Source organism: Caenorhabditis briggsae (genome assembly GCF_000004555.2).
Source record: "Caenorhabditis briggsae complete genome, chrI, whole genome shotgun sequence".
NCBI classification, from domain to species: Eukaryota; Metazoa; Nematoda; class Chromadorea; order Rhabditida; family Rhabditidae; genus Caenorhabditis; species Caenorhabditis briggsae.
The window spans coordinates 9,741,188-9,767,868 of NC_013489.2; the positions used below are offsets into that span (position 1 = coordinate 9,741,188).

The 26,681-nt window shown below is 35.7% G+C and overlaps 8 protein-coding genes across 8 annotated transcripts; 4 read left to right on the forward strand and 4 right to left on the reverse strand.

The window, feature by feature from the left end:
- Positions 1–146: 146 nt before the first annotated feature.
- On the reverse strand, positions 147–1,078 carry Cbr-mdt-18 (the record flags this gene model as incomplete). The annotated part of the gene is made up of 6 exons (XM_002640097.1): positions 147–260; positions 308–594; positions 643–707; positions 769–866; positions 911–985; positions 1,034–1,078. The coding sequence occupies 6 exons, from the start codon at positions 1,076–1,078 to the stop codon at positions 147–149; spliced, it is 684 nt and encodes a 227-aa protein (XP_002640143.1).
- Positions 1,079–1,564: 486 nt separating this feature from the next.
- Positions 1,565–3,490, reverse strand: CBG12643 (the record flags this gene model as incomplete). Its single annotated transcript, XM_045240502.1, has 7 exons — positions 1,565–1,666; positions 1,714–1,925; positions 1,972–2,084; positions 2,135–2,442; positions 2,490–2,765; positions 3,144–3,372; positions 3,420–3,490. The coding sequence occupies 7 exons, from the start codon at positions 3,488–3,490 to the stop codon at positions 1,565–1,567; spliced, it is 1,311 nt and encodes a 436-aa protein (XP_045094930.1).
- Positions 3,491–4,568: 1,078 nt separating this feature from the next.
- On the forward strand, positions 4,569–6,663 carry Cbr-acdh-1 (the record flags this gene model as incomplete). The annotated part of the gene is made up of 6 exons (XM_002640099.1): positions 4,569–4,725; positions 4,775–4,875; positions 4,919–5,459; positions 5,507–5,652; positions 6,298–6,435; positions 6,481–6,663. The coding sequence occupies 6 exons, from the start codon at positions 4,569–4,571 to the stop codon at positions 6,661–6,663; spliced, it is 1,266 nt and encodes a 421-aa protein (XP_002640145.1).
- Positions 6,664–9,170: 2,507 nt separating this feature from the next.
- Positions 9,171–12,134, forward strand: Cbr-gly-2 (the record flags this gene model as incomplete). Its single annotated transcript, XM_045240515.1, has 10 exons — positions 9,171–9,272; positions 9,317–9,416; positions 9,465–9,546; positions 9,745–9,871; positions 9,922–10,247; positions 10,675–10,812; positions 10,858–11,458; positions 11,503–11,616; positions 11,664–11,908; positions 11,954–12,134. The coding sequence occupies 10 exons, from the start codon at positions 9,171–9,173 to the stop codon at positions 12,132–12,134; spliced, it is 2,016 nt and encodes a 671-aa protein (XP_045094931.1).
- Positions 12,135–13,320: 1,186 nt separating this feature from the next.
- CBG12646 lies at positions 13,321–15,271 on the forward strand (the record flags this gene model as incomplete). Its single annotated transcript, XM_002640101.1, has 4 exons — positions 13,321–13,335; positions 13,616–13,730; positions 14,074–14,211; positions 15,198–15,271. 4 exons carry the CDS (start codon positions 13,321–13,323, stop codon positions 15,269–15,271), a joined length of 342 nt encoding a protein of 113 aa, XP_002640147.1.
- Positions 15,272–17,357: 2,086 nt separating this feature from the next.
- Positions 17,358–17,513, forward strand: CBG12647 (the record flags this gene model as incomplete). The annotated part of the gene is made up of 1 exon (XM_002640102.1): positions 17,358–17,513. The coding sequence occupies one exon, from the start codon at positions 17,358–17,360 to the stop codon at positions 17,511–17,513; it is 156 nt and encodes a 51-aa protein (XP_002640148.1).
- A 159-nt stretch (positions 17,514–17,672) lies between these two features.
- CBG12648 lies at positions 17,673–19,396 on the reverse strand (the record flags this gene model as incomplete). Its single annotated transcript, XM_002640103.2, has 3 exons — positions 17,673–17,804; positions 17,845–18,445; positions 19,170–19,396. The coding sequence occupies 3 exons, from the start codon at positions 19,394–19,396 to the stop codon at positions 17,673–17,675; spliced, it is 960 nt and encodes a 319-aa protein (XP_002640149.2).
- Positions 19,397–20,353: 957 nt separating this feature from the next.
- Positions 20,354–25,037, reverse strand: CBG12649 (the record flags this gene model as incomplete). The annotated part of the gene is made up of 6 exons (XM_002640104.2): positions 20,354–20,642; positions 21,037–21,249; positions 21,293–21,777; positions 23,273–23,338; positions 24,565–24,723; positions 24,768–25,037. 6 exons carry the CDS (start codon positions 25,035–25,037, stop codon positions 20,354–20,356), a joined length of 1,482 nt encoding a protein of 493 aa, XP_002640150.2.
- Positions 25,038–26,681: the final 1,644 nt, after the last annotated feature.

Here is a 26,681-nt window from a genome sequence, read left to right on the forward strand (position 1 = left end):
TATGAAAAGGCTAAACAAAAAGAGCAACTGTAATAAGGGTTAAAACCAGACTTCAAAACAAATAATACACAATATATTATTTCGACATGATAAATATAAATTTTATGAAACGAAACGTTGAGTGAAAATTGAGAGATCGAGAAAATTTAACGGCGAGCCGGTGCTGCTGGAGTTGAGAACATCTTTTTCCAATAGTCAATCTTTTCCATATTAACAAGTGGCATCAGCTGGTCGGCAAAATCACGGAGAGATTTTGCTGCCTGAAAATATTTTTTTTTGGATAACTTTAAATATTAAAATAACCAACCGGCATATATTCTGCAGACTCTGGCAAAGATATGCTAATTTCCACAAGTGCAGAGTCGGACATCGACTTTAGGGAAGAGGAATCGTAAGTTCCTGCCCGAAGTGTTCTCGTCAACGTTGAATGCAGTATTTTAATATTTCCTTTCGTCCACAATTTTCCCTGAGTTATGTATTCGTAATCCATTCGCAATCCCAATGATTTCGCGTACGTCATCATATCTTGTGAATGAACGAGAGAGCTGATCTCTTTTCGAACAATCGTCGGGCACTTCTGATCAGGTTCTGGCACTGAAAACCTTTACGTTAGCTTAAAATAAAAGTGTATATCCAGCATACCTCCAATATACTTAAGTTGCCAGTAATTTTGAATCTGATGTTCTGTTCGGAACCTTCTTCTCAGTCTGAAATCATAATTTTCATGTCGGGTTTTTTCTCAACGAATTACTTAATATCTGTTTTCACATCTGATGTACTGGAGGTTCTAAGGCTGAACGACATTTCGTGCTCATAGAATTCTTCGCAGCCCGGATCCAAAGACCTGCCAAGCGGCGTTCCAAGTCCTGAAAAGTTTTTTCTTTACAAAATATAACTCAGTTCAACTTACTGGGACGTTTTTCACAAAAATAGACCCGTAGAGAACGCATTCTTGAGTTTGATATGGTGTAGAATTTGCAGAAAGCTGAAAGTGCTATTTATGCTAAATATGCCGTAAAATCAATAGAAATACCTTCTGCTGATTGCCTTCTTCGTCAACATCTACAACATTATCCATTTTCCGATGCAAATAGGTTGAATTTAATTAACAAATTGACTTTGGAGAAAAAAATGAATTTGAAAAACAGCCTTGCGCGTAGTTTCTTGGGCATCTGCAGACAAATGCGCACCGTACTGTTTTATAAGAGAGCACACCAACTGGGAGGAAAACAAAAAGTGGTAGGAAAAATGGGCTCCGCCCCCGACTCCGCCCATTTTTCCTCCCAGCATGGTTCTTCCCATTTTTTCTTTTCCTCCCAGTTGGTGTGCTCTCTTTTATAAATTTGGATTTGGAAAAGGAGAGAAAAGAAGACGAAATTTTGTACGAAAAAGGGAGAAAAAAAAGTCAAAATGCTTTTAAAAAATCAAAATTAAAAGTGAGATGATGTACTTGAACGTTCAGAGTGAACATTCAGACTTTACTAGAAGCTCAGAGGCTTGAACATGGGAAGAACATTAGTACCAGAAAAATAATTTATCGTAATCAGAAAAAAAGAAAGTTTCCTCAAATCTTTTCTTTTGATTCGACTTGAGTTGTTTGCTCGCTCGAGTAGGTGTTATTCATCCTTTTACGAAATCTTTGGATCGAAACAATAGGCTGACGTCTCTGAAAAACTTCCATTTGGATTGAACGAAGTTCTGTTCGGGACTCACATCGTAATTCACGGTGACATTGTGTTTGATGTTGAATGTGACAATAGACATCACACAAGTTTTCAACTGCAATTTTTCTTGAGACGCCGTCAGTGTTGGTGGCAGAGATGAAGTCGTTGTTTCAGTGGTGGTGGTTGTATTATCAAGCGAATGTCGTGGGCGAACCCGTTGATCCATTCCGTCTTGTCTTTCTGCGAAACGCTTCATCGAATCTAAAAGTAACCCAATATATCTTCAAAATATTTATTTAAAACCTACTTTCACTTAAATCAACCCAGTTCTTAGCAGTGTTGTAATTGATCGCTTCACCTGAAATGTACTTATTGTTCGCTTCCAACGTCTCTTCTGGAGCCAGCGGATCGAATTGATAGCTGAAAAATCATTAATCGAAATTATTTTATTTGGATTTCTAATATATTACTCTTCGGGCAATGAGAGTCCTTTTTTCAAGTTACAAGCCATGTACTCTCCTCCATACTCAATGTAATTCTTTTCGTCCATAGTCAGGTTCTCGTCGGCTAGAGCTTGCGCCAATTCAGGATTCGTAACCGTGACTCCGTCTTCGGTTTTCAAACATTCCTCCAGTGGAAGATCAGACACGACCCAGACAGGATCACCATTCGGTTTGAAAATGTTTGAGTCTTGAGGAAGTTTTCCACTACCTTTCTTCTTTCTAAATGCTTTGGCAGAGATATTCATTTGACTCGACTCCGGCATTGTTTCCAGACGCTGAATTTTTCAAAATTTCAATTACAATTTCATAGTTCTGAACTCACAGCATCAGCTGAACGTTTTCGTGCTCTTTGAGACTCCATCATGTGTTTCAAAAAGTTCTTAGCCAAATCTTTATTGAATTTTGGCTTGTCCTCGTTATCGGATGGCTCTTTGGATCCATCTGACTTGTTCTCGGCTGTAAATTTTCCAGATTTTGTTGTAGAAATCTTGATTATCTTACTCGATAATTTCTTACGACCTGAGTTGGAAGAAGTTTGTGAATTCTTCTTTTTCTTCTCGTTTCTAGATCCAACTGGGCCATCATTCTCACTCGATGTCTGCAAATTTGGAGAATTTTAAATTTTAAGAAAATTCGATTGCATTAACCCGTTGATCAATAGAAATCGACTGTGTAGCTGTTGCCGAGTTTTTCTTCTTTCGGATTGTTGTTTTGGGAACATCCTTTTCCACTTTATCCTTAATTTTAAACGTTTCATAACTACCGTGAAACCTAGATAGTCACCCACACTGCCAAATTTGAGCTCAATTATCTCGGTTCCTATAAAAGATATCAAAGATGTGTCGACTGATAACATGTTTGTGATATTATGATAAACTATTTTCCAATTGGCCCCTTTATATTTTTTACAGGAACCGAGGTAAATTGGGTCAAAGCTTAAAGTTAGGATGTCCTTCTATTGCAGGTTTTACGGTACCTTTATTTTTCTCCGAATCACTTTTCCTTCTCTGGATGGAAAATTCGTTGTCATTGCAGTCGGATCTTTCAGTATGTTAGCCGGAATCGGAAGTGTTACATTTGTCATCGGTGGAGGAACGACTGGCGGTGGAAGAGGAGTCAATGGAGTTGAAGCAGGAGATGGAGATTTCGTTGGAATACTGAAAACTGCTGGAGGAGCTTTCGGTTTTGGAACTCCTCTGCGACATCTGAATTTTTATTTATCTTCTTGTCCACTTTCTATTTCCACTCTTACTGTGATTTCCCTTCTTTTCGTCTACATTTTTCTTCTCCTTTACGGACTGGAAGGTTAACAGAGTTCACCATTATGATACACTCCAAGATTATGGAAATAGTCGAATTTTGAATTATTTAATTACAATCTGATGAATTCTTGTGGATTTTTTTCTGTTGAACTTTTTTTCATATTTCCACCGGGATTCCACGTTCTGAGGGATCCGGGAACTAATTTTATAGGTCACTAAAACTGATTTTTTAAAAAGAATGATTTTTCAAATCTGATTTTCTAGTTTTTGAACTTTTCTAAAAAATAATATTCAAAAAATAACATTCAGAAAAAGCAGAATTTCAGAATTTCGTATTCTGAAGATCTGAAATTTTCTAACACTTTTGTTTTGAAAAATACGGAAAAATATTTGAAGTTTCAGCAAAATTATTTTTTAATTCGGGAAAAACAGCCAAGTTTCTAAAAAAAGGAAAGGATTCTTAAAAATAAAAAAAAACATTCTTTGAACAGTTCCAAAATCAGATAACAATTCATCAGAGATCTTCCTCATTACAGATTTTTAATATTTATTTTTCCGGATTTTCAAAAAGTTTATTCCGCTGACCTCTATAACTAATTATCATGAGCACACTGCGTTATCTTGTCGTTGAAATATCAAACTTTGAACCGAAACCTAACAATGGCAGTTCAAACAGTGGTGATCAAAGTTCACAATGAGATCTGAGACACGAGTGAACATGTACAACTTTTCTACTGATAAGAAAAGTCTAATTGCACAGATAATTAATAAAACTTTGATTGTATTAATTTCAAGTTCTGTAATTTTTATTTGTGATACATATTTTCAAAAATTTGTAGTGAAATCCGCAGGAATAAACTTTTTGATAATTTGTTTTCCTAATAACATTTTTTTCCTAATTAATTTGCATTTAAAGACAGAAATCCAATTACACTCAACCAAAATTATGCAAATGATACGAAAACTAAAAATTCATATCTCAACATACAAAAAATTTTAATACCGAAAACTTCAAAGGTTGTTCGGGTCTGTGACCAAATGGTGATCTTTGATGTGTCCTCCCCACCAACATGGGCGGGGCTTATAATACAGTAATACTATAAAAGCTCCCAACTTCCCATTCATTCACCAGCTAGATCATGTCTTTCAAAGTTCTTAAAAAATCATTCCTTCTCTCAAGGAAATCCTATAGCACTGCGACTGCATTTCTGACTTCAAGACCATCTGAAGACATTTATGAAAGGACGCCACCAGTTACTTTGCTCTCTGAGAATGAGAATTTCTTTGTGGAGACAGGTAAGTGTTATTTAGTTTCAGAAGTCGTCCATTTTTTTTTGATTTGCAGTTCGAAAGTTTTCCAATAACGTTGTGAAGCCGTTAGTCCGAGAAATGGATAAAAATTCAAAGATGAACCCAATTGTGACAAAAGGAGCATTCGAAAATGGGGTTAGTTTGAAAAACATCATACATACCTATTGTTAGATTTCAGCTAATGGGCCTTCATGTTCCCGAAGAGTACGGAGGATCTGGATCTTCATTTTTCGATGCGATGCTTGTTATTGAGGAGCTGGCAAAAACAGATCCATCGGTCTCCGCAATGGTTGGCATCCATAATACTCTCCCTGTATCAATGATTATCGATCATGGATCGGAAGAACAAAAATTGAAATACCTACCTTCTTTAAGTTCGGATTCTCTTGCTTCATTCTGTATTTCTGAATCTGGAGCTGGATCAGATGCATTTGCTTTGAAAACTACTGCGAAAAAAGATGGATATCATTATCTGATTTCTGGATCGAAAATGTGGATTACAAACTCTTCAGAAGCACAAGTTTTCGTTGTTTTCGCCAATGCGGATCCAAGTCAAAAATACAAAGGAATCACTTGTTTTATTGTCGAAAGATCTCAAGAAGGGGTTTCTGTATGCAAAGAAGAAGATAAACTTGGAATCCGTGCATCATCCACTTGCCAGGTGAATTTTGATAATGTGAGAGTTCACGAGTCAGCAATATTGGGAGAGTATGGAAAAGGTATAATCTGATAAGGTTCCAACTAAACAAACTTTTAAAGTTTTTAGGCTACAAATACGCAATTGAATGTCTGAATGCCGGAAGAATTGCAATTGGAGCACAAATGATAGGACTGGCTCAAGGATGTTTCGATCAAACGATTCCTTATCTTCAACAGAGAGAACAGTTTGGACAAAGACTCATTGACTTCCAGGTAAACTTCTGTTTCGTCATGTTTTGTATTATTCTGGTACAAAACAATCAGAGCCGGGATAGAGAAACGCCGGTGGCCGTTGTCGAAGGTCCTACAACGAAAACACTACCGTAACCTAAAAAGGCTTTCATTTCCGGTTTTCTTATCTCTGTAGATTACTGTAGAAAACTAATTTCCCGCGATTTAAAAAACTAGTCTATTTTCCGCAATTATTTTAAATTTTGGAGTCAAAAAACTACAGTATACAACAAAATCGGTTTTCTTCAGTAATCTACAGTAATCTTCCCAAACACCGTCCCAGAGATTTTCAGGCAGAAAAAACCGGAAAAAGCGAAAAAGAATCTGAAAAAATAACTGAAAAAGCAAAATGGTCTAAAAACTTGGTTTTTGAATGGGGGAAATTGAACCCGAAAGTTGAAATTTTGAAAAAATTGATCGAAAATGAGTAAAAAAATGCCTAAAGCTGACTGAAATTAGTTGAAAATAAGGTGTGGTCCATGTAGTGGCTAAACTGATCGAAAAAAAAAATCAAAAAACGGGTACAAAACAGCTGACAATCCATTTTTAGCTCCGATTTTTTTGTATCAGAATAATCATTTTTGTTGAAATCTATTAGTCTTAAAATCAGAAAATACCAATTTCCAGGGTCTCCAACACCAGATTGCTCAAGCACGAACTGAAATTGAGGCCGCCCGCCTATTAGTTTACAATGCTGCCAGAATGAAAGAATACGGTATTCCATATGTTCGACAAGCAGCCATGGCCAAACTTTTTGCCTCTCAGGTAACAGGAAATCTGATTTAATGTTCACCAAAATTTGGAATTGAGGTTGCAACATCCACGTCGGCACAATGTGTTAAATGGCTTGGTGGAGTGGGATTCACAAAAGATTTTCCAGCTGAAAAATTCTACAGAGATGCAATGATTGGAGAAATTTACGAGGGGACTTCAAATATTCAATTGAATACGATTGCCAAATTAATTGATAATGAGTACAAATTGAGAGCTTGAACTGTTTGTATAGTACAATTCGAAATAAAAAAAAATTGTTCCCATTTCGACTCTTTTCTTCCTCGTCATCCATCTCAATCTCTATTACCTTCGTCAGGAAGGGAAAAAAGTGAGAAAAAGCAGAAAAAGATGCCCAAGAGAGGAAGAAATTACGCATGCGAAACACCCTGGCTTTATGAGTTTTTTCCTTTTTCCTCTTCTTTTTTCTCGAGAAATGCCTTTTTTCTCTTTTCCTTTACCCAGATTTGGCCGGAAAAAGAACACACATTTGCATTGTAAATGTTGTACCAAAATATTTTTTGCGAAGACCAAAAATCTTTACGTTTGCACTCAGCAAATACTTTTTGGTGTGTGAGAATTTTTGAACTATGAGCCGATCTCTCTTGTTTTTTTTTAAATGAGAAATATCACGAATAGTTTACTAAGACACTCATTATGATATCAAAGAAGTTTTATACCACCTACAGGAGATAAATTCAGTCAAAGTATAGCTCTTTTATAGGGTGGAAAACAATTTCCCGGACTTATAAAATGGGTATATATTCAGGCATTAGTCTCTTGGAGGCACTAAAATAGGTACAAATATAATTTTACTTTGATTCAAAGATACTGAAATTTTCGAAGCGATTCCTCAAGTCTAGATATGGTTATGATTGCCCAAAGATGAAATGTTTCTTGCACGCCGTTGTAAATGAAGCAACTTGGACAAGCGATAACTCAGCTCAAAGTTGGTCAAATAATTTGAAACTTGGGCAGTTTACTGATGAATTATTTCAATTTTGGCACTCCTAATTTGAATTCAGTACACTGTATACTCAAATTGTATTCTAGTACAAATTTCAGTCCGGGCAATTATGCACCACCCTGTATTCCAAGTTTAATAGAAGTTGTAAAACTCTGTAGAAAAAGAAAAAGAAAAAACTTAATATCGTTGTTCTGTGAGCATATAAGCTTTTTTCTTGAAACCAGAACAAAGTATTTTTCTTTGGAGACTCATACTCACTTGAAAACGCAATTTGAAAACATATCAGGATTATCATTCCACTTTTAGATTTTTTAAAAACTTAAATCTGGATGATGCATCCGCTCAACACCAATATCTTCCTCCTCCTCCGCGTTTTGCACATTTCACACATCCAAAACGACTTCACAATAAACATTTCCATAGAAACGAAGAAAAAGGGAAAAGCATGAAGAGGAAAGAGGACATGGAGAAATAGATGAAAAATATATTTATGCTCTTTCTCTCTCTCTCTGACTTTCCTTGTCTTAGCTTCTCTCGTCTTCTGTGAGCCCAAAAAAGGAGAGGTCTTTCTTTTTTATAATTAGCTTTGCGACTAGTTTGTCACTCTCTAAGAAAAAAGAGAAGCGAAAATAGTTACTTTTCTCGCGTTTCTCTTGTTTTATTTTTGTCTTATTTTTTGCGATTTTCATCAGTTTTAGTTGTCCAAATGTTCTAAAAAAGATGATTTAACCCCACATTTTTATGAGGCCACCAACTTCTAGAGAGCAAACGTCATAGTCTTCTTAATTGAATTTCTTCTTACTCTTTTCTTTTTTTCTTTTTCTTTTTTCACGCACAATTGATTTCAGCTCTTTACCCCATTTCCTGAATTCAAACTCAATTGTTTTTTGGATAGTTTTTTTGGTTTGAAAAATCTCGGAAACTAACAAAATTGGCAGATTTTGAACCAAAAATTCTGTTACAAAAAATGTTGTGGAAGAGAAACGGCTCGAAAAAGATAACATCTCCAGATTAGAATATTTCAATCCACACCACGGCCTAATCCTTCTCATCCATTTCTACCATTTCTCGCTCTCATATTTCTCCCGAGAGGACTTTTACGATAATAAATCAAAATGTCAGTTGTCAGCTGCTCCTCTTTTCTCTCTCTCTCTCTCTCTCTCTCTCTCTCTCTTCTCACAATGTTCTCACATAATGTTCTCCTTACAATAACTTAAAAGAGATGAGACATCAAAACTTTTTGTTTCGATTGTTTTGAGAATGTTCTCCCTGAAGTATTCTATAAAAATATGAATAATCTAAAAATTGAATCGAAATTTTGACATGTTTTTCATATGTTTTTGATAGTTTAGCCTTTCCGGTTTTCGGATTACAGCTTAGATTTTATAAAAAAGAAAAACAAAAACAACGTTCGGCTATTCAGAAATCAGAATATAATACTATTTATCTTCTATTCTGAATCATTCTATCAATATGAGTAAACAGGTGAATTTGTTGTTCATTTGTCCGTGAAAAAGTAAACATTTTGAGAGGAGCAGAGAAAAGTAGAGGGAAAAGGAACAATTCCTAATGCAAACATTTTCTCTTTTCTCCTCGTTTTCTATATCCATACCTCTGGGAATTACATTTCATCCAACTATTCTGTTCCCCCATTCCAACATATTTTTTTTGTCTCTTTCTCATTTTTTTTAAACCGAAATTTGTTGATTGAAACGTGTCAAATCATCTAGACCTAATTCTTTCTACAGATTCATGAGCCTGAATGCGCAGACGTCGTAGATGCTTGGCGTTGCTTTTCATTTTTTCTGCATTCATCACTCCACTTGGATTTTTCTATTTCACGATTTCAAATGAATCTGGAAAAGTAAGAGGATACATCTTATTCGGTTTTCGGAATTTGAATTTCAGTTTGGATTCTCCTCGGAATATACTAGCGGATTTCAAACATCAGAAGTTGCCGAACAACCTGAAAATGTTCAATTGGATTTTAAAAGTTTTCCAGATAGTGGTAAGAATTTAAAATTATGAATTTTTCAAAAAAAAAAAAGTAATTCAGAATGTTCTGATTTTTCATCAAATGTAACAATCGATTATCCAGAATGTTTGAGCAAGATGCAATGGATCAGAAATGGATGGAAGTAGGTTGACAAAATTTTTTTTACTGAATTAAAACAATTAAAAGTAATGTATTTTCCTAATTTTATTGCAAAAAAACTTTCGATTCGAAATCTCCAAAAAACCCCGTTAAAAACAGAAATTTTGCTAAAACTTTAAAAATATTTTAAAACAATTAAAATTTTGGTCGGAATCCCTCTTTAAACGTTTTTCATTTTAAGGACTCATCAATGTTATGCTGACAATTACATTGATGGATCTGAATGTTCGTTTCGCTATTATTTATCACAAGTGGAAAATTATTGTCCTCCAATGACAGAAACTATACGACGGAATGGTCTTGCAAAGGTAATTTTGAAAATTCCTAATGCCTTCGATTCTTATTAAATTCTTCCTAGATGAGTCCCAGTATCCGACGCCTACTTCCTATTTTTGATGGAATTCCCGTTTATATGAGAACAAGAATTAATCGATTATGGAAAAAGTGGAAAGAAGGAGCACATGAAGTGATGGAAACATATGAAAAAACAATGACGAATAGGAAAAAATTGAATGTTTTGGTTTTCATTGGCTTTTTGGCAAATGAACAAAAACTGAAACTGGCAAAGAAATCAGATCATGGTGGTCCGCTAGGAGAACTACTCCAATGGTCAGATCTTCTTGCATCACTTTCTATTATTGGACATCATTTAGAAGTTACGACTGATAAAGACAGTTTGAGAAGGTTTGTTTTCGGTTTAGTACAGTGTGGCGCATAATTACCTAGACAGAAGTTTGTACTAATTTTGAATTTGAGTGAAGCATGGTACTGGCTTCAAATTTGGAGAGCAAAAAGTCAAATAATTCATTATTAAACTGGTCAAGTTTTAAATTATTTTATCAACTTTGAGCTGAGTTATTGCTTGTCGAAGTTGCTTCATCTCATGAAAATCACAACGGCGCCCAAGAAAAATGTTATCTTTGGACAATCACAACAATACCTAGACTTGAGGAATCGCTTTGAAAATTTCAGTCGCTCTGAAGCAAGCTTAAAATTATATTCCTATCGAATTTCGTCCTTCTAAAATACTTATGTCTTATCCGTGTGGGTAACTCTGCGCCACCCTGTAGAAAATGCAAGAATTAAAAATGAACCAATAAAATATTTGCAGTGTTTTATGGAAATATAAAGAAAGAGGACCTTGTCAGTATGTGAATGGGACCCGTCAACAAATGGATACCATTTTTACGGATATTATGGGATTGAACATTTTGAGACAGTATCACCGACAATTCTTGTTGAATAACAGGTTAGAGGGATTCTAAAAACTATTATAAATTCTCATGTTTTTGAGATGTCGAATCCGCCTACTTGATAGCTTTGGAACTCATGCAGAATTCACAACTAAAACGTATTTTCTTCAAAATAAACGAAAACTTTCGGGTCCATTTTCCCAAAGAAACCCATGGGGAGGACATGGATTGGATCTTCGACAACATTGGACATTTTATCCACATTCCGATGATAACACATTCTTAGGATTCGTCGTAGACACTGAAGGCGTTGATGAGAAGAGGCAGAAGACGTTATATCCATCTGCTTTAGTTTATGGAAAAGAGAAATACATGTGGGAGAACGCAGAAAAACCGATTGGTGTGCTCAAGAAATTTGTGAAGATTCATGCGACTGTTGCTGATTTAGAAGACGTTAATGAGAAAAAGACGAATCAGTCTACAGTTTTCGATGATGTGAAAAACCATGGATTCTTGAATTCTCAAGAAATTTCGGAACTTCTTGACACGACTACGATTTTCTTTGGATTGGGATTCCCTTTGGAAGGACCAGCACCATTGGAAGCGATGGCTCGAGGAGCAGTCTTCATAAATGCTCGATTCGAAATTCCGAAGTCGAGAAAGAATTATAAATTTCTAGCCGAAAAGCCTACTTTAAGAGAGGTAAGTCTAAAATCGAATGTTCTGAAATATCCAGAAAATTGCAGTGGACCAGTCAGAATCCGTACATGGAGGAAATTGGAGAACCGCACGTGATTACTGTAGATATAAATAATGAAAAAGAGTTGGAAATAGCAATCAAACGAGCAATAGAATTGAAGGTTGTTACAATTGTTACAGACACTTTTTTAATTATAAGGTTTTTCAGCCTAAACCATTTGTGCCATTTGAATTCAGTCCGGCAGGAATGTTGCTCCGAGTAGCTCTTTTGCTCGAAAAACAGGAAACTTGTGGAAAAATTGCAAAGTCTAAGAGATGGCCACCAGTTAACCAGATGAAGATTTTCAAAACTGTCAACTCTGGCGACTCTTGTGAAATGACTTGTCATTCTCAGAAGATGAAGTGTGAATCTTCGTATTTTCCAATCATTAATTCACCTTCTCTACTGCAGCGGTAAGCTCTCTCATTACTTAAAAAGAATATTTCTCAAATTTTCAGTCAATTCGGATGTTCATCAACAATCCCTGATGCTTCTCCATTTGCTCCATTCAATTGCACAGTCCAATCGTCTGCATATCTTTTCAGTTGTGCCTCTCGTCCTCCATTGGAAGTCGTCCGTGTATGTCCCTGCCGTGATTATATTCCAGAACAACATGCCGTTTGTAAAGCGTGTCTTTAATTTGAATAGCTTACGGTTTTTTTTGTATATACGGGTTTTCAATTTTGACCAATATCGAAATAAATCTTTTATATAAAAATGAAAACATCATGATGCATCAACAACAACAAACTTAACAAAGTGATAAAAATAATTTTGGGAAACTATAACTTGGACAACTGTTTCGAGTTTGGTTCCTGTTTTTGAGGAAAATGGGTTCCAAGTCAATAAAATTTGATTCGGGGTTAACTCGGATGTGTTACCTGAATGTAAACAGGAACTTGGTTGCGAAATGTCTAGTTTGAAAATTTAGCAGAAAAATTTCAAAAAACTTTGATAAATACAGTTAGCATTCTAATAGAACTACCATCAATGGAGGTATGATCAAAGGGGCGCATCCTAATTGTGCCAATTAAAGGTTTTCAATGTTGGGCATTCAAAATCGAAAGAAAATTATGAACCAACGAAGAAACTTATTAAAGGGGGACTCCGACCAAAAATTTTTATTGCATTAAAATGTTCGAAAAGTTGTCTATTTTCCCAATATTATAGCGAAAAAAATCGAAAAAATCCTAAATCCCCGAAAAATGGCGTTAAAAGCGAAAAAATTTCAAAAAAAGTTGCTAGGAGGGACGAGGATTTGAATTCCCGCGCAGTGAGAAAACTAGGTCACGGTGCGTGACAGCCGTTTTTTCAAGTGGCCGACAGTGGTTTTCTACGTTTTTTACCTGCCGGACATGAAAGCCGAAAAAATCCGGTAAATTTTCCATGTAAGAAAGGCGCAAGGATGCCGTGGCCTAGGTTTCTCACTGCGCGGGAATTCAAATCCTATTTTTTTTCAAAGCAGTTTTTCGGGGATTTAGGATTTTTTTAAAATTTTTTCGCAACAATATTAGGAAAATACATATTTTTTGAAACATTTTAAGGCAATAAAAATTTTTGGTCGGAGTCCCCCTTTAAACAAGAAACAACCATAAATTAGGTCTTAGGCTCTAAATTCACTGATTGTTTCCTTATTTTCAATAGAGATTTTAGATTTATTCATTTAATGTTCACGCGATCTAAAATCTCTATTGAAATTGACGAAAAAGGTAGTGAATCCATTCAGAGCTTAAGACCTAGTTTTCTCCGAGCTGTCTAATGCACAGCAAATTTTGATTGTATAATCGTAAACAACTTTTTCTCAGTTTTCCAATGATATAACTCCATGCACCATTCCCTAGTAAGTCTCTCGTTTTGCCCACTCTTCATGTGAGGGTAACCTACCGTATAATGTAACGAAGAGAACTGTTTAACTAATTAGGAGCAAGAAAAGCTAATTAGGAGCACAGAACTCTAATTGGAGGACAGAACAAGACATAGTAAAGAGAAGGGAATGGGAGTGGGAGTGTCTTTACCATGAGTCAATGACTTCATCTACAGTACCTAATTGTTCCCAATCCCTTCTTCTCACCCATTCTTCCCTCCGCCCACTTTCTCTCTTAAGAACCAACATTATTCAGCCTGTCTCCCACTTCTCAATCCATTTCATTTCCTCATTTCAATGCCTTTTCCAATACTCCGTACTTCGTTCGTCGTGCTCTCAGAAATCATCAGTTTATTGGAACCAAATCAAATGTATGTTTGTTTCTATTCGGTATAATACCTGGAAGATGTGTTCTTTTTCAGAGTGACTGCTTCTTTATGCTCCAAAAAAGTGAGACGTCTTTTTAAAAACTACTATCAACAAAGGAAACCATCAAAATGGAGATTATCCATGTTTGCTGATTCCGATAATGGGTACGTCGACATTATCAGTCGTACAGTCAACAACCGAACATATGTTATAATGACTAAACACACCTCAGAACTAGCCGGAGCACCACACAAATCGATTGAAATCAATGGATATATAAACAAGTTTGACAGAATTTACAGTTTTATATATATGAGTCAGAATTTACAGTTTTATATTTTCAAGATCTAGTGTTTGGAATCAAAATGGTTGTGGATTATGCCACTGACCTGCTTAGTCTAGATATTTACGGGTTACTCATTGATGAAAACGGTATGTGGGCATTCGATTGTATCAATGATCGACAGGAGAAGTTGTTGGGTGGTATGGGGTTGAATAACAATCCCAACTAATGAAGACAAAACAGAGTGAATGAAGACAAAACAGAGGATGATGTGCTAATAGTAAGGTAAGTGCCCAAGAGCTTGAAAACCTACTTGCTCACACAATGACTTGCTCAAGTCATAGTGTGTAGCAATCTTGCCTACAAATTCTTTCTCGGAATTATCTCAACATTTCAACTAAACAAATCTGTGATTCATGTTTTGAGACCCATATTGACCTACCATAAAACCTGTAATAGAAGGGCCTCACACTGTCAAGCTTGAGCTCAATTATCTTGGCTTCTATGAGAGACATAAAAATTTTGTCAACTGACAAATTATTGGTGATATTATGATGAATATTTTATCAGTTGACAAAGTTTTGATATTTTTCCCAGGAATTGAGATAAATTGGCTCGCAGTTAAAAATTAAGGAGCCCTTCTATTACAGGTTTTACGGTATTTCTGACTAGTTTGATTTTTGGGGGCACACACAGGGCGGTACCCCATGAAAAATCAAAATTGACCAAAATAGGTCGATATGGGGTTCAAAACATTTGAAATTATATTTTCAGTTGAACATTTTCTGTGAAAGATTACCCTGTATAGTTTACAGAAACGCACGTTCTTCTGACTTTGTTAGCAACGTTTCTGACAATTTTCGATTCAAAGAAAAACTGGGACCAGCAGATGTTTTGTTATTCGACAATTCAAACTGGATCACTTATGACAACTTCGATGCTATCAAACTCTTCATTTACAGATCCAGACTCACTGAATTAGATTTGAACTCATTTTTAAGATACTGGCGTGCCTGTGGCTCCCCCGATTTTCATTTCTAAGAGTGTTTTTCAAAAGGCATGCCACATTTATCGAAAACTTTGATGAAGATTTGGTAAATCCCATTGCTGAAACAAACGAAGTGAGAAGATTTCGCGTAGTGTTAGTGACTATTCTTAGACTACTTTAATTCTCATAATTTTTCAGTGCTGATGAGGATGTCGACGGAATTCAAGGAGACTACAGTATCCAAAGATGGGATGGTGTCAAAGCAACGATAAGTTGTATGTTCGGATATTTTTCGATGGTTATTTGGCATGCGGATTGATCGAAATTTCATGTTTTTTTGCATTTTTCTAGTTGAACAATCAAATTGTTTATTGAATCTGATAATAACTATACATTTTATTGCAATTTCCATGTTTTTTGTTAGGTTGCTCAGCTCGAAAGTTGAACACTCATTCTCTGAGACACTTCTTGTTTTTCCCCTTTTAATTTTTCACTTCCAATATTCTGTCTTCATTTTTTCATTTCCCAATTTTTTGGCATATTTTTTCATTCTCAACTTTTCACTTCCTATTTTTCACCTTTCAATTTTTCACTTTTAATATTTCGACCCAATTTTTTCACTTCCTATTTCCTTTTAAAATTATTTTCATTTTTTATTCACGTAACGCAATAAATTAAGAAATCAATAAGTATAAGGTCACGTCCCCTTCTTCTGTCCACGTTGAAGAAAAACCCACGTATTGAAAAAAATTTCTCTGTGAAATCCCACTCTTTGAATGTTATTGTCGGATAATTTTCACAAGCCTAGAAGGCCCTAAGGGTCGCCATGTTTTGGGGTTCATGGCTAGGTAGAATCATTTCCGCTGAACGTCCCCCGTTTGCAATAGATTCAATCAAAGATTAATAGAAATGAACAAATATCATTAAAAAGCGTACGCAAGGCTTCTTACAAGGGAAAAGGAACTTTGGAAATTATCCAACAATGGTCCTCGGAGACCATGGCGGGGGGACCCTTTAATGTACTGAGCCTCTACATGGCGAAAGGGATCAACAGGCGAAACGTCTGGCTAATCAGTACACTTGTTGTTTTTCATAAGTTTAAGTTTTTATAAAAACTGTGTTTTCTGTTGATTTTAACAAATTTAGTAAATCTGAAGCTCATGGCGAATAATTTTGTTAACAAGATTTGTTACCTTTTAATTTTTCGACCCAATTTTTTCATTTCCAATTTTTCGTATTCATTTTTTCATTTCCTAATTTTTAAGCATATTTTTTTCATTCCCAACTTTTCACATTCTATTTTTCACCTTTTAATTTTTGATTTTTAAATTTTCGACCCAATTTTTTCACTTCCAATCTCTTGTCCTCAATTTTTCATAAATGATGTTCGAAAATGTTTGTTTTGTTTTGTTTCGTTTGAGGTCCTTAAAGGTGGTGTGCGGTGAAAAATTTTATTGCTTTATTTTGTGCAGAAATTCATGTAGTTTCCCATAAAAATAAAGAAAAAATTCAAAAAAAATTCCTTCATTGAGAAAAACGGCATCGAAAAGTCAAAGTGGGAACCGGTGGCCTAGCGGCCAGGTGTGAGTTTTCTAGGCCAACTGGCGGTAAATGAGCGCGAAATTCGATTTTTTATTGATTTTCAGTGCTTTCTCTGATGTTTTTCAAAGATTTCAAAATGTTTTTGTTAATTTCATCCCAGGTGTATGAAAAAACCTGACAAAAATCAGAGAAAACACTGAAAATCAATAAAAATTCGAATTTCGCGCATTTTTACCGGCAGTTGGCCTAGAAAACTCACACCTGGCCGCTAGGCCACCGGTTCCCACTTTGACTTTTCGATGCCGTTTTTCTCGTTGAAGGAATTTTTTTTTGAATTTTTTCTTTATTTTTATGGGAATCTACATGGATTTCTGCACAAAACAAAACGATAACATTTTTCACCGCACACCACCTTTAAGGACCTACACCTCAAACGAAACAAAACAAAACAAACATTTTCGAACATCATTTATGAAAACCTTTAAAAATTTTAATCGATCTTTTTTATCCGAATAATTGAATTGTATCGTACAGAACTAGCAAAGAAGATCCCAACGTACTTGAATTTAATTCTTCCATATCGACATTTATCAATGCAAATATGTTTTTTTTCAATTTTCAAGAACCGTAGCTTTGATATTCTCAACTAAAAACTCTGAATTGTATGATCAGCATTTTTTGTTTTTTTTTCCCACCCCGAATAGAATCTGAAAATGGGAAATGAAACCAATTCAACCGGAAAATTCCACTAGATCCTGAGAGTTTTCTACCAGTATAAAAAACCTACCTCTGCTTCAGTTTCTTCACATTTCAACCATGAATTCCTTCTTTCTTATTCTCGTTCTCGTCGCTCTCATGTGCTTGTCCCTCGTCGAAGCTGCCGATCCAGATTTCGGAGGAATCTTCTCTGGAGTCGGCGGACTTATGGGATCCATCGGAGGATTGGCTGGAGCCGGAGGAAAGAAAAAGTAACACTTCTCTCATATTTTTCTGACTGACTGAATAAATTTATTTGCATTTCAAACTTTTTATTGTCATGAAAGAAGAGGTTATGAAATGGAAAGGATCAAGGGGAGTTTCACATAGGTTACCGTAATCCACGGAATGAACGATGGAATCTTAAGATAAATATTAAACAGTTGTAGAAGATGTGCATGAAGAAGAAGAAGAGGATGATGAAGACTTCAGAAGTTCTTGCCATCCTCTGACTATCAGTCGGTGTTCATCGGCTTGAACCGGTTTCTCTTGTTCTGCGGGTTCTTCCTGAAAAAAATTTCAATAAAAGCTCAAAAAATCTGCTCACTTCTTCTTTTCTCTCTTTCTCAATTGATGTCGATGTGGAGTTCTGTGAGTTCTCATCCGAACTCTTTGGTTCAATTTTCAAGAATTCTTGTAGTTCCTTGATAATTGGATCCTTTGGTTCCACGTATTCCGGTAACTCATCGCGAATTTTCACTTGAGTCATCTTGGAAGAAAGTTGTCTTTTGAGTAGAGAAGTCAGAGAATCTTCTCGCTGAAGCTTTCCAATCTGACGATCCACTTTCGATGAAAACTCAATTTCAGTGCTCATATCAATAACTGGAACTAGATTCACACTCAATTCCTCCTTTTCCTCTTCTTTTACTTCATCTTTGTTAGGTTCTTCTGATCTCAACGGCCTCACATATCTGGGCATTTCTTCTGAGAATTCCTCGATGATTGGAGGCTCAACACTAGCTTTTGATGTCATCTTTTTCTTCCGATTTGGAGTCGCATAAATTGCATTTGATTTTTTTGATTTATCAACTAAACTTCTCGCATTTCTCGACCATCTTTTCTCCGGTGTTTGTGATCTTCCTGGTTTCTCGTAGCTTTTTGATCTACGCATTGAAAACTCTTCACCGTTTTTCCGATATGATCGCAGTCTGTAATTTAAAAAGTTGAGATTACCGTAAAAGCTGTATTAGAAGGGCCGGCTTTTACTTTGATCCAAAGTCACGATTTCTACATATTATTGCGGTCATTTTTTGTCGAATTTTTTTTTCGAGAAATTCGGTGAATGTTCGTTTAAAAATTGAGCAATTTTTTGGAAAATTTAATTTCAAACAACACATTTTTGAAGGGGCCTTTTATTAGGAGGGCCCTTCTAATACAGGGTTTACGGTAAGAGTTTTTTAAGCTGTCTAGCTCTGAGTGGTTAATAAAAGTAAGCGGTCAATTCAGGAATTCGAAAAAAATAGGCTTGTCAAAAAACTGAAGCTCAACCAATTATTTGAAAATTTGATTCCTGTTTCCAGGAAAAATAGGTTCCACTTGAATGAACTTTGATCCGAGGCTCACCCGGATGTGCTACCTGAATGTAAACAGGAACTTGTTTTTGGAAGGTCTGAAATTTCACTCAAAAACAACTTCAATGAATACCGTAAACACTCTAATAGAACGACCACCGTAATTTGTAACTTTGAGTCAATTTTTTCGGTTCTTGTAATATAAAAAAGTTGTCAACTGACAAAATGCTTATCATAACATCAAAAATGTTTCGTCACTTTGTGATATCTTTTACAGAAAACGAGATATATGAACTCAAAGTTGGGGCATTGGGGGCAGTGATTACGGTAACTTTTTCTCTGCACAACATTCGGATTCTACCTGGAATAATCTCTTTCTGGTATTGGTGGTGGTCCATAGATATCACTATCTCCATCTTCTTCAAAATCACTTTCATTTCCGTCTTCAATTCTTCTCCGGATCCCTCGATATTCCAACCATGAAGCTCTTGCAACGTCATTTCTCGTGGACATTTCAGAAATCAAAGAATCCTCGGAATCGGCCAAAGGAGATGATATCATTTCAAGCTCATCAATGACTCGTTCCATTAAAATTTCTCTGAAATGGAGTATATTACTTACAGTCCCAGTCAATAAGATATTCAAAAACTTTTTTTTCGGTTGATTTTTGCTCATTTTGACCATTTCCAAGAGACTTGAGCCCGGCTGACAAACTTAAGTTTCCAGTAAGGCCTAGATCGTAAACCTTGCATTTACAGAATTTTTTGAAATTTTCCTATTTTTTCAGCTATTTGCTGATTTTTGGAAGACATCATTTTTGTACTGAAAATATGAAAAAAAAAACAGGTGCCTTTCAAAAATCCAAAAAAAAGGAATTTTCAAAAAATTAAATAGATGCAAAGTTTTCAATTTAGGTTTGTTTTACACCCTTCATAATTTTCAAAATGATCGGAAATTGGACAGCAGAGATCCAGACTTCCGAAAATGGTCAAAATGGCTGAAAATCAACTGAAATAGTTTTTGTATATTGACCGGTACTTTTTCGTTTTCCATGCACATCTAATATCATTTGGCACCAACCACCATATCCATTTATCAGTCATACATGCTTTATTACATATTCAAAAATGCACAAAATAATAGAGAAAATAGACAGAGCCTGAGTAAAATTTGAAAAAGAAAAGAGAAAGATAATATATAGGTCTGAAAAATGAGAGAGAGTAGTGAAAGAAACGAACAGTACAGTAACCTGAAAATGAAAACAAAAATTTTAAAACGATTTTTGACTCCTGTATTTTTCGTTTCGGGACCCACATCTCTCATTTTTTTAGACCTAGAATAGAAATTAGTGAAATTCAATACACAATCACGGGTAGAAGACATAAAACGGTTGTTTTTTTAATGGAGCGTACTTGCTACATACAAAATTAGAAGAAGTTTACAAAAATTACGATAGCATCTACCAGTGGCACAAGATAAGGTGCAGACAAAACTACCGTAATCTTGAATTCTAAAAAAATCTAAACATGCACAAACTACGATTATTCACAACTGATCCACAATGCGATTCATAGCATCTCTAGTCTGATACAACGCAAATATCTCTTGACTTTTAGCACTCGCCGGTCGGCCAGGCAACTCATTTGGATCTGAACTTGCCAGCATCAGAGTGCTGCCGATCGGTGAGTGGGCGGGGATTACGAACTCTTGAGATCCACCAAGTGTGGTGGCGAAGGAACGACGAGATGCTGGAGACATGCTACGATGACGGAGTGAACGTTGACTGACAGAAGCATCGTCACGAGTTGAAGACTTTGAACGACGGTGGTGGTATCTGGAATTGGTTAAGATTACGGTAAGAGAGTTCTAGGAATCTCAGAAATTTGCATCCTTGTAAAACATGGGCTCCGCGTCACTTCGAACCCGCTACACTTCGAAACCATTCATTTCGAAATCGGACATTTCGAAAACTTGGGAATACAGGCGGATGGATGAATTTTAGACTAAAAAAAAACAAATTAAGGGTTTTCAAATACGTTTTTTTCTTGATAGGACACAATCTGAAATCAGAAAAATCCAACATTTGTTTTTTTTTCAAAAATTTTTTAACGAATATTTCGAGTTTCAGGGGGTGTTCTATCAAAGAAAGCGTATTTGAAAACCCTGAAATTGGTTTTGTAGTCTTTGTTATCGAATGGTGTTCAGTAAATTAGGATATTCCCACAAACCTTTCCCTATTCTGATTTAGTTCATTTTCTCTCCGATGGTATTCATCCCTTGGCTCATCCCTTCTCTCATCTCTCCGTCTCTCATCTCTCTCCACATAACCATTACTTCTTCTGGACCATTGTCCAGGAGAAACTGAGTTCGCTACACTTCTATGACGATCCGGAACGATATAAAGAGGACTCAATGGAGCGGGATATGGAGGTGGTTGGGATCTGAAATCAAATTAGAGAAAAGTACAGTGTTCATTAAAAAAACCTCAAATCATCCCTGGAACCAGTCATAATAATTGGATGGGTGACCGGCTGGAACACTTGTTTGGGTCGGTAATCGTGGTGGATGTACTGGGGTGGGTCTTGTATTTCATCGTAGAATTCACTTCCATTATCCCGATACCTTCGATCACTCTCCTCAATCAATCTTTCCTTCCACTGAACTTCCTTTCTTAAATCTCTTCTATCTTCATCAGTCATCATCGTCTGTACTTTTCTATCATTCCACTGTTCATATGGCGCCCCATGAGCTCTAACAAGCAAAGGCGCTCCACCGAACGGGGCGGGCGTCAAAGAGATCATTGAGGTGTCTCCATCTAATGGAGCACGAAAGACTTCAACTGTTGTTGTTGTGGTAACGGCGTCATTCAGGAGAGCATTCCTTTTCGATAACTGAATACCTCCAGATGAGGGTTCAATGTTAACCTGTGATCGGGATATTGGAGTTTGCCAGGCAGGTTCATGATGTTTCTGAAAATTTGACGAGGTGAAATAACTGAAATTAATATGGAAATCCTAGTTAGCACAATCCCAACAAAACTGGACTTCAACTTGTTATCAGGACATACAAAATCGGTCAAAAAATTTGGAACGCTTCACGAATTTGCGTGTCATCCTTGCGCAGGGGCCATGCTATTCTTCTCTGTATTGTTCCAATTTTAGTATATGTTCTCGGAACAACGAATTCTTAAATAGGTCATCTGTTTATATAGGGACCCCCTAGACAGCAGCCGACATCTCCCGGGTTCCGCGCGTCACTTTTTTTTCTTGTTTCTGTGTGAAGGGGCGGAGCCTACGTTGCCTTGTGGGAAAGATGATGTTCTAGAAGGTGTATATGGGTTAAATATGTCATTTTGACAAGAAAAGTTGAATTTAAAATGTTTTTGAGAATCAAAGATCGAACATTGTAACAGCAATTTTGTCAAAAATTTTTTGAAATATTCATTCAAACCTCTCTCGAATTTTCTTTATTTTCGTCTCTCTTGTTTTTTTTTTTGAATTATCTTTTTTTCAAAATTTATCTTGTTTTTTCATGCTCTTTTTCACTCTTTATACACAGAAATACAATAAAAAACACCTATAAAGTATTATAACACAGCTAACTCTTATCAGGAAAGGGGCGGAGCCAATTGGCATGGTTATGTGAATGAAACGGTTCGGTGATATAAATTACTCAAATGACCGAAAGATAACGGGTAAATTTGCTAAAACCCATATATACTTACTGGCATACAAAGTCTCTTTTTTATTTAAAATTCAAGACAATCGTAGTTCCTCTAATAGATGCCCACCCAAATTATCAATTTTGAGTTCATATATCTCATTTCCTGTTTCCTAAAAAAATATTAATGATAATTTCAAAAATATGTTGTTAGTTAATCACTTTTTAATATCTTTCACAGGGAATGAGATAATTAAGCTCAAAGTTGACAGTTTGGGAGGGGCTCCTATTAGAGGAAATACGGTAATACGTTTGCCTACATCTACAGAGTCTTACCGATTCTTCAATAAGGTTTCTTTCATAATAATATCTAGTAGTAGACAACATCACTTTTGTCAGGGGTTTGCCAACGAAACAGAGCCAAAACTTTTTGTGTCTTTTCTGTGGATCCAAAAACAAATGAAAACCACCAAAAAACGAGCAAGAAAAAGAGTTTTGTGATGTTTGTGTCTCTTTTTTTCAGGTCGGTGTCATATTTATACACTCTGTTTCCCAACCCTTCTACGTATCGAATTCCCTCCGTGTTTACTTTCACCGCTTTTGGCACCTCCTCTCTATTTTTCTTCACCGTTGGCTACTACTTGTCACAAGGGTAGGCAAGGGATAGGTTTCTGGCAAGAATCCCTCGAAAACCAAAAATGTAAGAAGAAGATCGAATGCAAATATTGACAGTGATGCGCGAAATGTCTCGCACTGTTTCACATTTTTGAATTTTGCAGTCTCTTGGAAAAACGGATGACTCACCGGACGGAAGACGTTTAACACAAGCTTCGTTGGTTGGATGAACTCGTCTGGTGGTGAATCACGACCCTGGAATAAATAAAAATCAGATATTGGCTGCGTTACTTTGACTTTCGAATGATCTCAAAAATGATTTCGGTTTCAAAAAGTGCTCATACCTGTTTCGATAGATATGGTCCCTAGTTGTTTAGATATTTTATTTCCTGTATTAGAAGCCCACCCAAATTGAGCTCAATAATCTTGATTCATTTAAAAGATATAAAAAAGAGGTAAACTGGTAAATTATTTATCATGATATCACAAATATTTTATCAGTGGACAAGGTTTTCATATCTCGCACAGGAATCGAGATAATTGATCTCAAAGTAGACGGTTCTTCTGGGCTTCTAGTAAAGAAAATAAGTTACTGTTTTTATCTTGAAAAAACGTCATGAAGGAAAGGTTTGTATTTTTTTTTCATTGACAACTATCTAAAACTAGTAAAAATAACAATAAGAAATTAGGTTTTTCTAATTATAAAAGAAAATCAGATTTCAACAGACTATAAAGGTCCAGACAGCCCAAATAGGTTTAGCCCAAAACGGATTTTCGAAATAGGATATATTTTTTTCTTCACTTCCATCTAATAAAAAAAGTTCTGCAAGTTCTTTCCAGCTTTCGATCAGAATAGTCTGCAAGTTTAGCAAGAATTCGATCGTTGTCATGGAAAAGCTATTTGAAAAAACTGGAAACTGATCCTAATGAAATCTTTAAAATAATTTTTTTGGTTTTCAGAATTTGTCTGACAAGACATCATCAGTAAAACTTCAGGATTTTTTCATTATGGACATTTCCGATGGCCAATTTAAATAACTTTTTGGTCAATATCAGTCTATTTTTCCTTTATCTCCTCTTGAAGCTCACTCAAACCATCAACTTTGTGCTCAACTATCTCGATTCCTATAGAATATATAGAAAAGTGGTCAATTAAAAAACTATCTTTGACATTATCTCCCTTATATATAAAACGCTAGAGGCGTCTGTCTGTCCCGATGTCAGTCTGTCAACTTTTGAAATACTTGAAAAATAAACATAGATTTACGTGACCCTTTCGGAAAAATGAGCTAAGCGACGAAGAAAAAAACTAGGTTAAATCGCGCCGAAGGCGCACCAGCTTGCTGGTCATTAATATTTTCCCAGTTGACAATTTTTTGATATCTTTCACCGGAATCGAGATAACTGAGCTCAAAGTTGACGGTTTTGGTGGGCTAGTAATAGAGGAAGTTCAGTATTTTCTTTTTAAAAAATCAACTCACTTTAAACGAATAAATGGGTGATGGTGGAGGAGATGGAGGCTTCGGAAGAGGAGCTAGATGATGTCCATTTTCTCGTTTCGATGGTCCTTCTCTTCCAACTGAAATTAATGTTTCACGGGATGTACTTGGTACCATTTGAATTGGAAGAGGAGATTGTCTCTGAATATGAACAAGATGAAAATAGGATTCAGAAGGAGACTAACATGAAGAGAAGTAGTGGATCTCGTCAAATCGAATCCTTCTTCCAGCCTTCGGGATGGAGATTCAGAATACGGAGACATCCATGAACTCTGACTTGTACTTGGACTCGCTGACTGGATTGCACTGTGTACCACTAACCCATTATGCTGCCCTCCACTTGTGGTTACTGTAGTTTTCATATTAATAATCATTTGTCCATGTCCTCCACTAGTTGACTGATTGCTGAGGTTATCATAAATTCCACGTTGCGGATATCCATTAGAACCGCGCATGGCGGCGGCTTTTTGAGAGACTCTCTGGCGCGAATTTGAGTTTCTGGAGGAATGTGATGATGCATTGTGACGGGACATAGATGTACGAATGAAAATAGTCCAGAGAGATGGAGAATCGGAGAGTGTTGAGGGGTGATAAGAAAAATTGTGGAAGAAAATTTCAACAAAATTCAGTCACACATTTTTAGTTTTCCATAAAAAATAGGGAGACGCAGATAGACAAGAGAGACTGTTGATGTGCTTTTCGGGGTTGTTTGTTCAATATGTATACGCGCATGTGTTTGGAAGGCAACATGGAAAACGAGTGAAAACGAAGAAAAGTATTAGGGAAAACTATACTGAAGAAGAAGAGGAGTGAAATAAGGATTTGGATGGAGAAAAAGGTGAGAAAAGGGGGAGAGATACCAAAGCTTATCAGTTCAGAAACACCCATTCATTATCTATAATTGAATAAGGGATTATATAGTATTAAGCTCGAGGAGCGAGCTGGTGGCTTTTTCAATTTTTAGAAAATGTTCTTTATTTTTTAATTGAAAGTCATGAAAGAAAAATTCGAAATTCCAAAATTCCAAAATTAGGTCTCAGAAATTTTGAATTTTTAAACATTTTCAAAAAACCTAATCATCCACAAATACTTTAAAATTTGAGAAAAATAGAGAACCGAAAATGGAAAACCATTCAGAACTATAAACAAAACGATTTTTATTTTTGACTTGGTGCATACTGAAACAACCGAAAAACCTGTAATAGGAGAGCACTTAGCCTTTAACTTTGAGCCAATTTTTCTCGGTTATTGTGAAAGATATGAGAAAGTTATCAACTGATAAAAAGTATCTTTATATCACAAATATTTTATCAGTTGACACATTTTTGATATCTTGTATAGGAATTGAGATAATTGAGCTCAAACTTGACAGTGCGGGTGCCCTTCTATTACAGGTTTCATGAATATTTTTAGTGCCTGGGATTTAAAAAAATATAGAATTCGAAAACACAAAAACTAGAATTTCGAAAAATAGAATTTACTTTTTTCCCAAGAACCTAAAACTCCAAGAATTCGAAAAAAATAGTAAAAATGCGAAAGACCCGGAAAAGCGGAAATTTTCGAAATTTGGAAATTTGGAAAAAATTGAGTTATTAAAAATCTGAACGTTTGACTTTTTTCAGCCTGAAAATAAATTCTAAAAATATTAAATTCCTAAATTCGATTAATAAAAAAAAATAAGCAACATATTCAGTTTGACTGAATTAACATAAAAGAGGTCAATATGACAAGAAAGTTAAACCAACTAAAATAGAGAACCGTTTTTCGAATAAAAAAATTTAAGGCAAAATAGTACTAAAAACTTCTAGTAAAAAATCGGTTGAATTCCAAAAAGTGTGTCATCCAGTTATGCTGATTCATCTATAATTGAATAGTGAGTCATGGAAGAACATAGTTTTGAAATAGAGGTTCAGATGAGAAGAATCATATTTTTAAATGATGGAAGTACAGTAATTTTTTCCGTTTCAATCCAATTTAAAAATAAAAGCTAACCACAAAATTAACAGAAATCGACAAGGAAACCCGACAAAAAACATGTTCCGTATGGTTGAAGTGAAGTGGTTGCTGGACACTAAACGGAAGCTTATCCATATCTATTT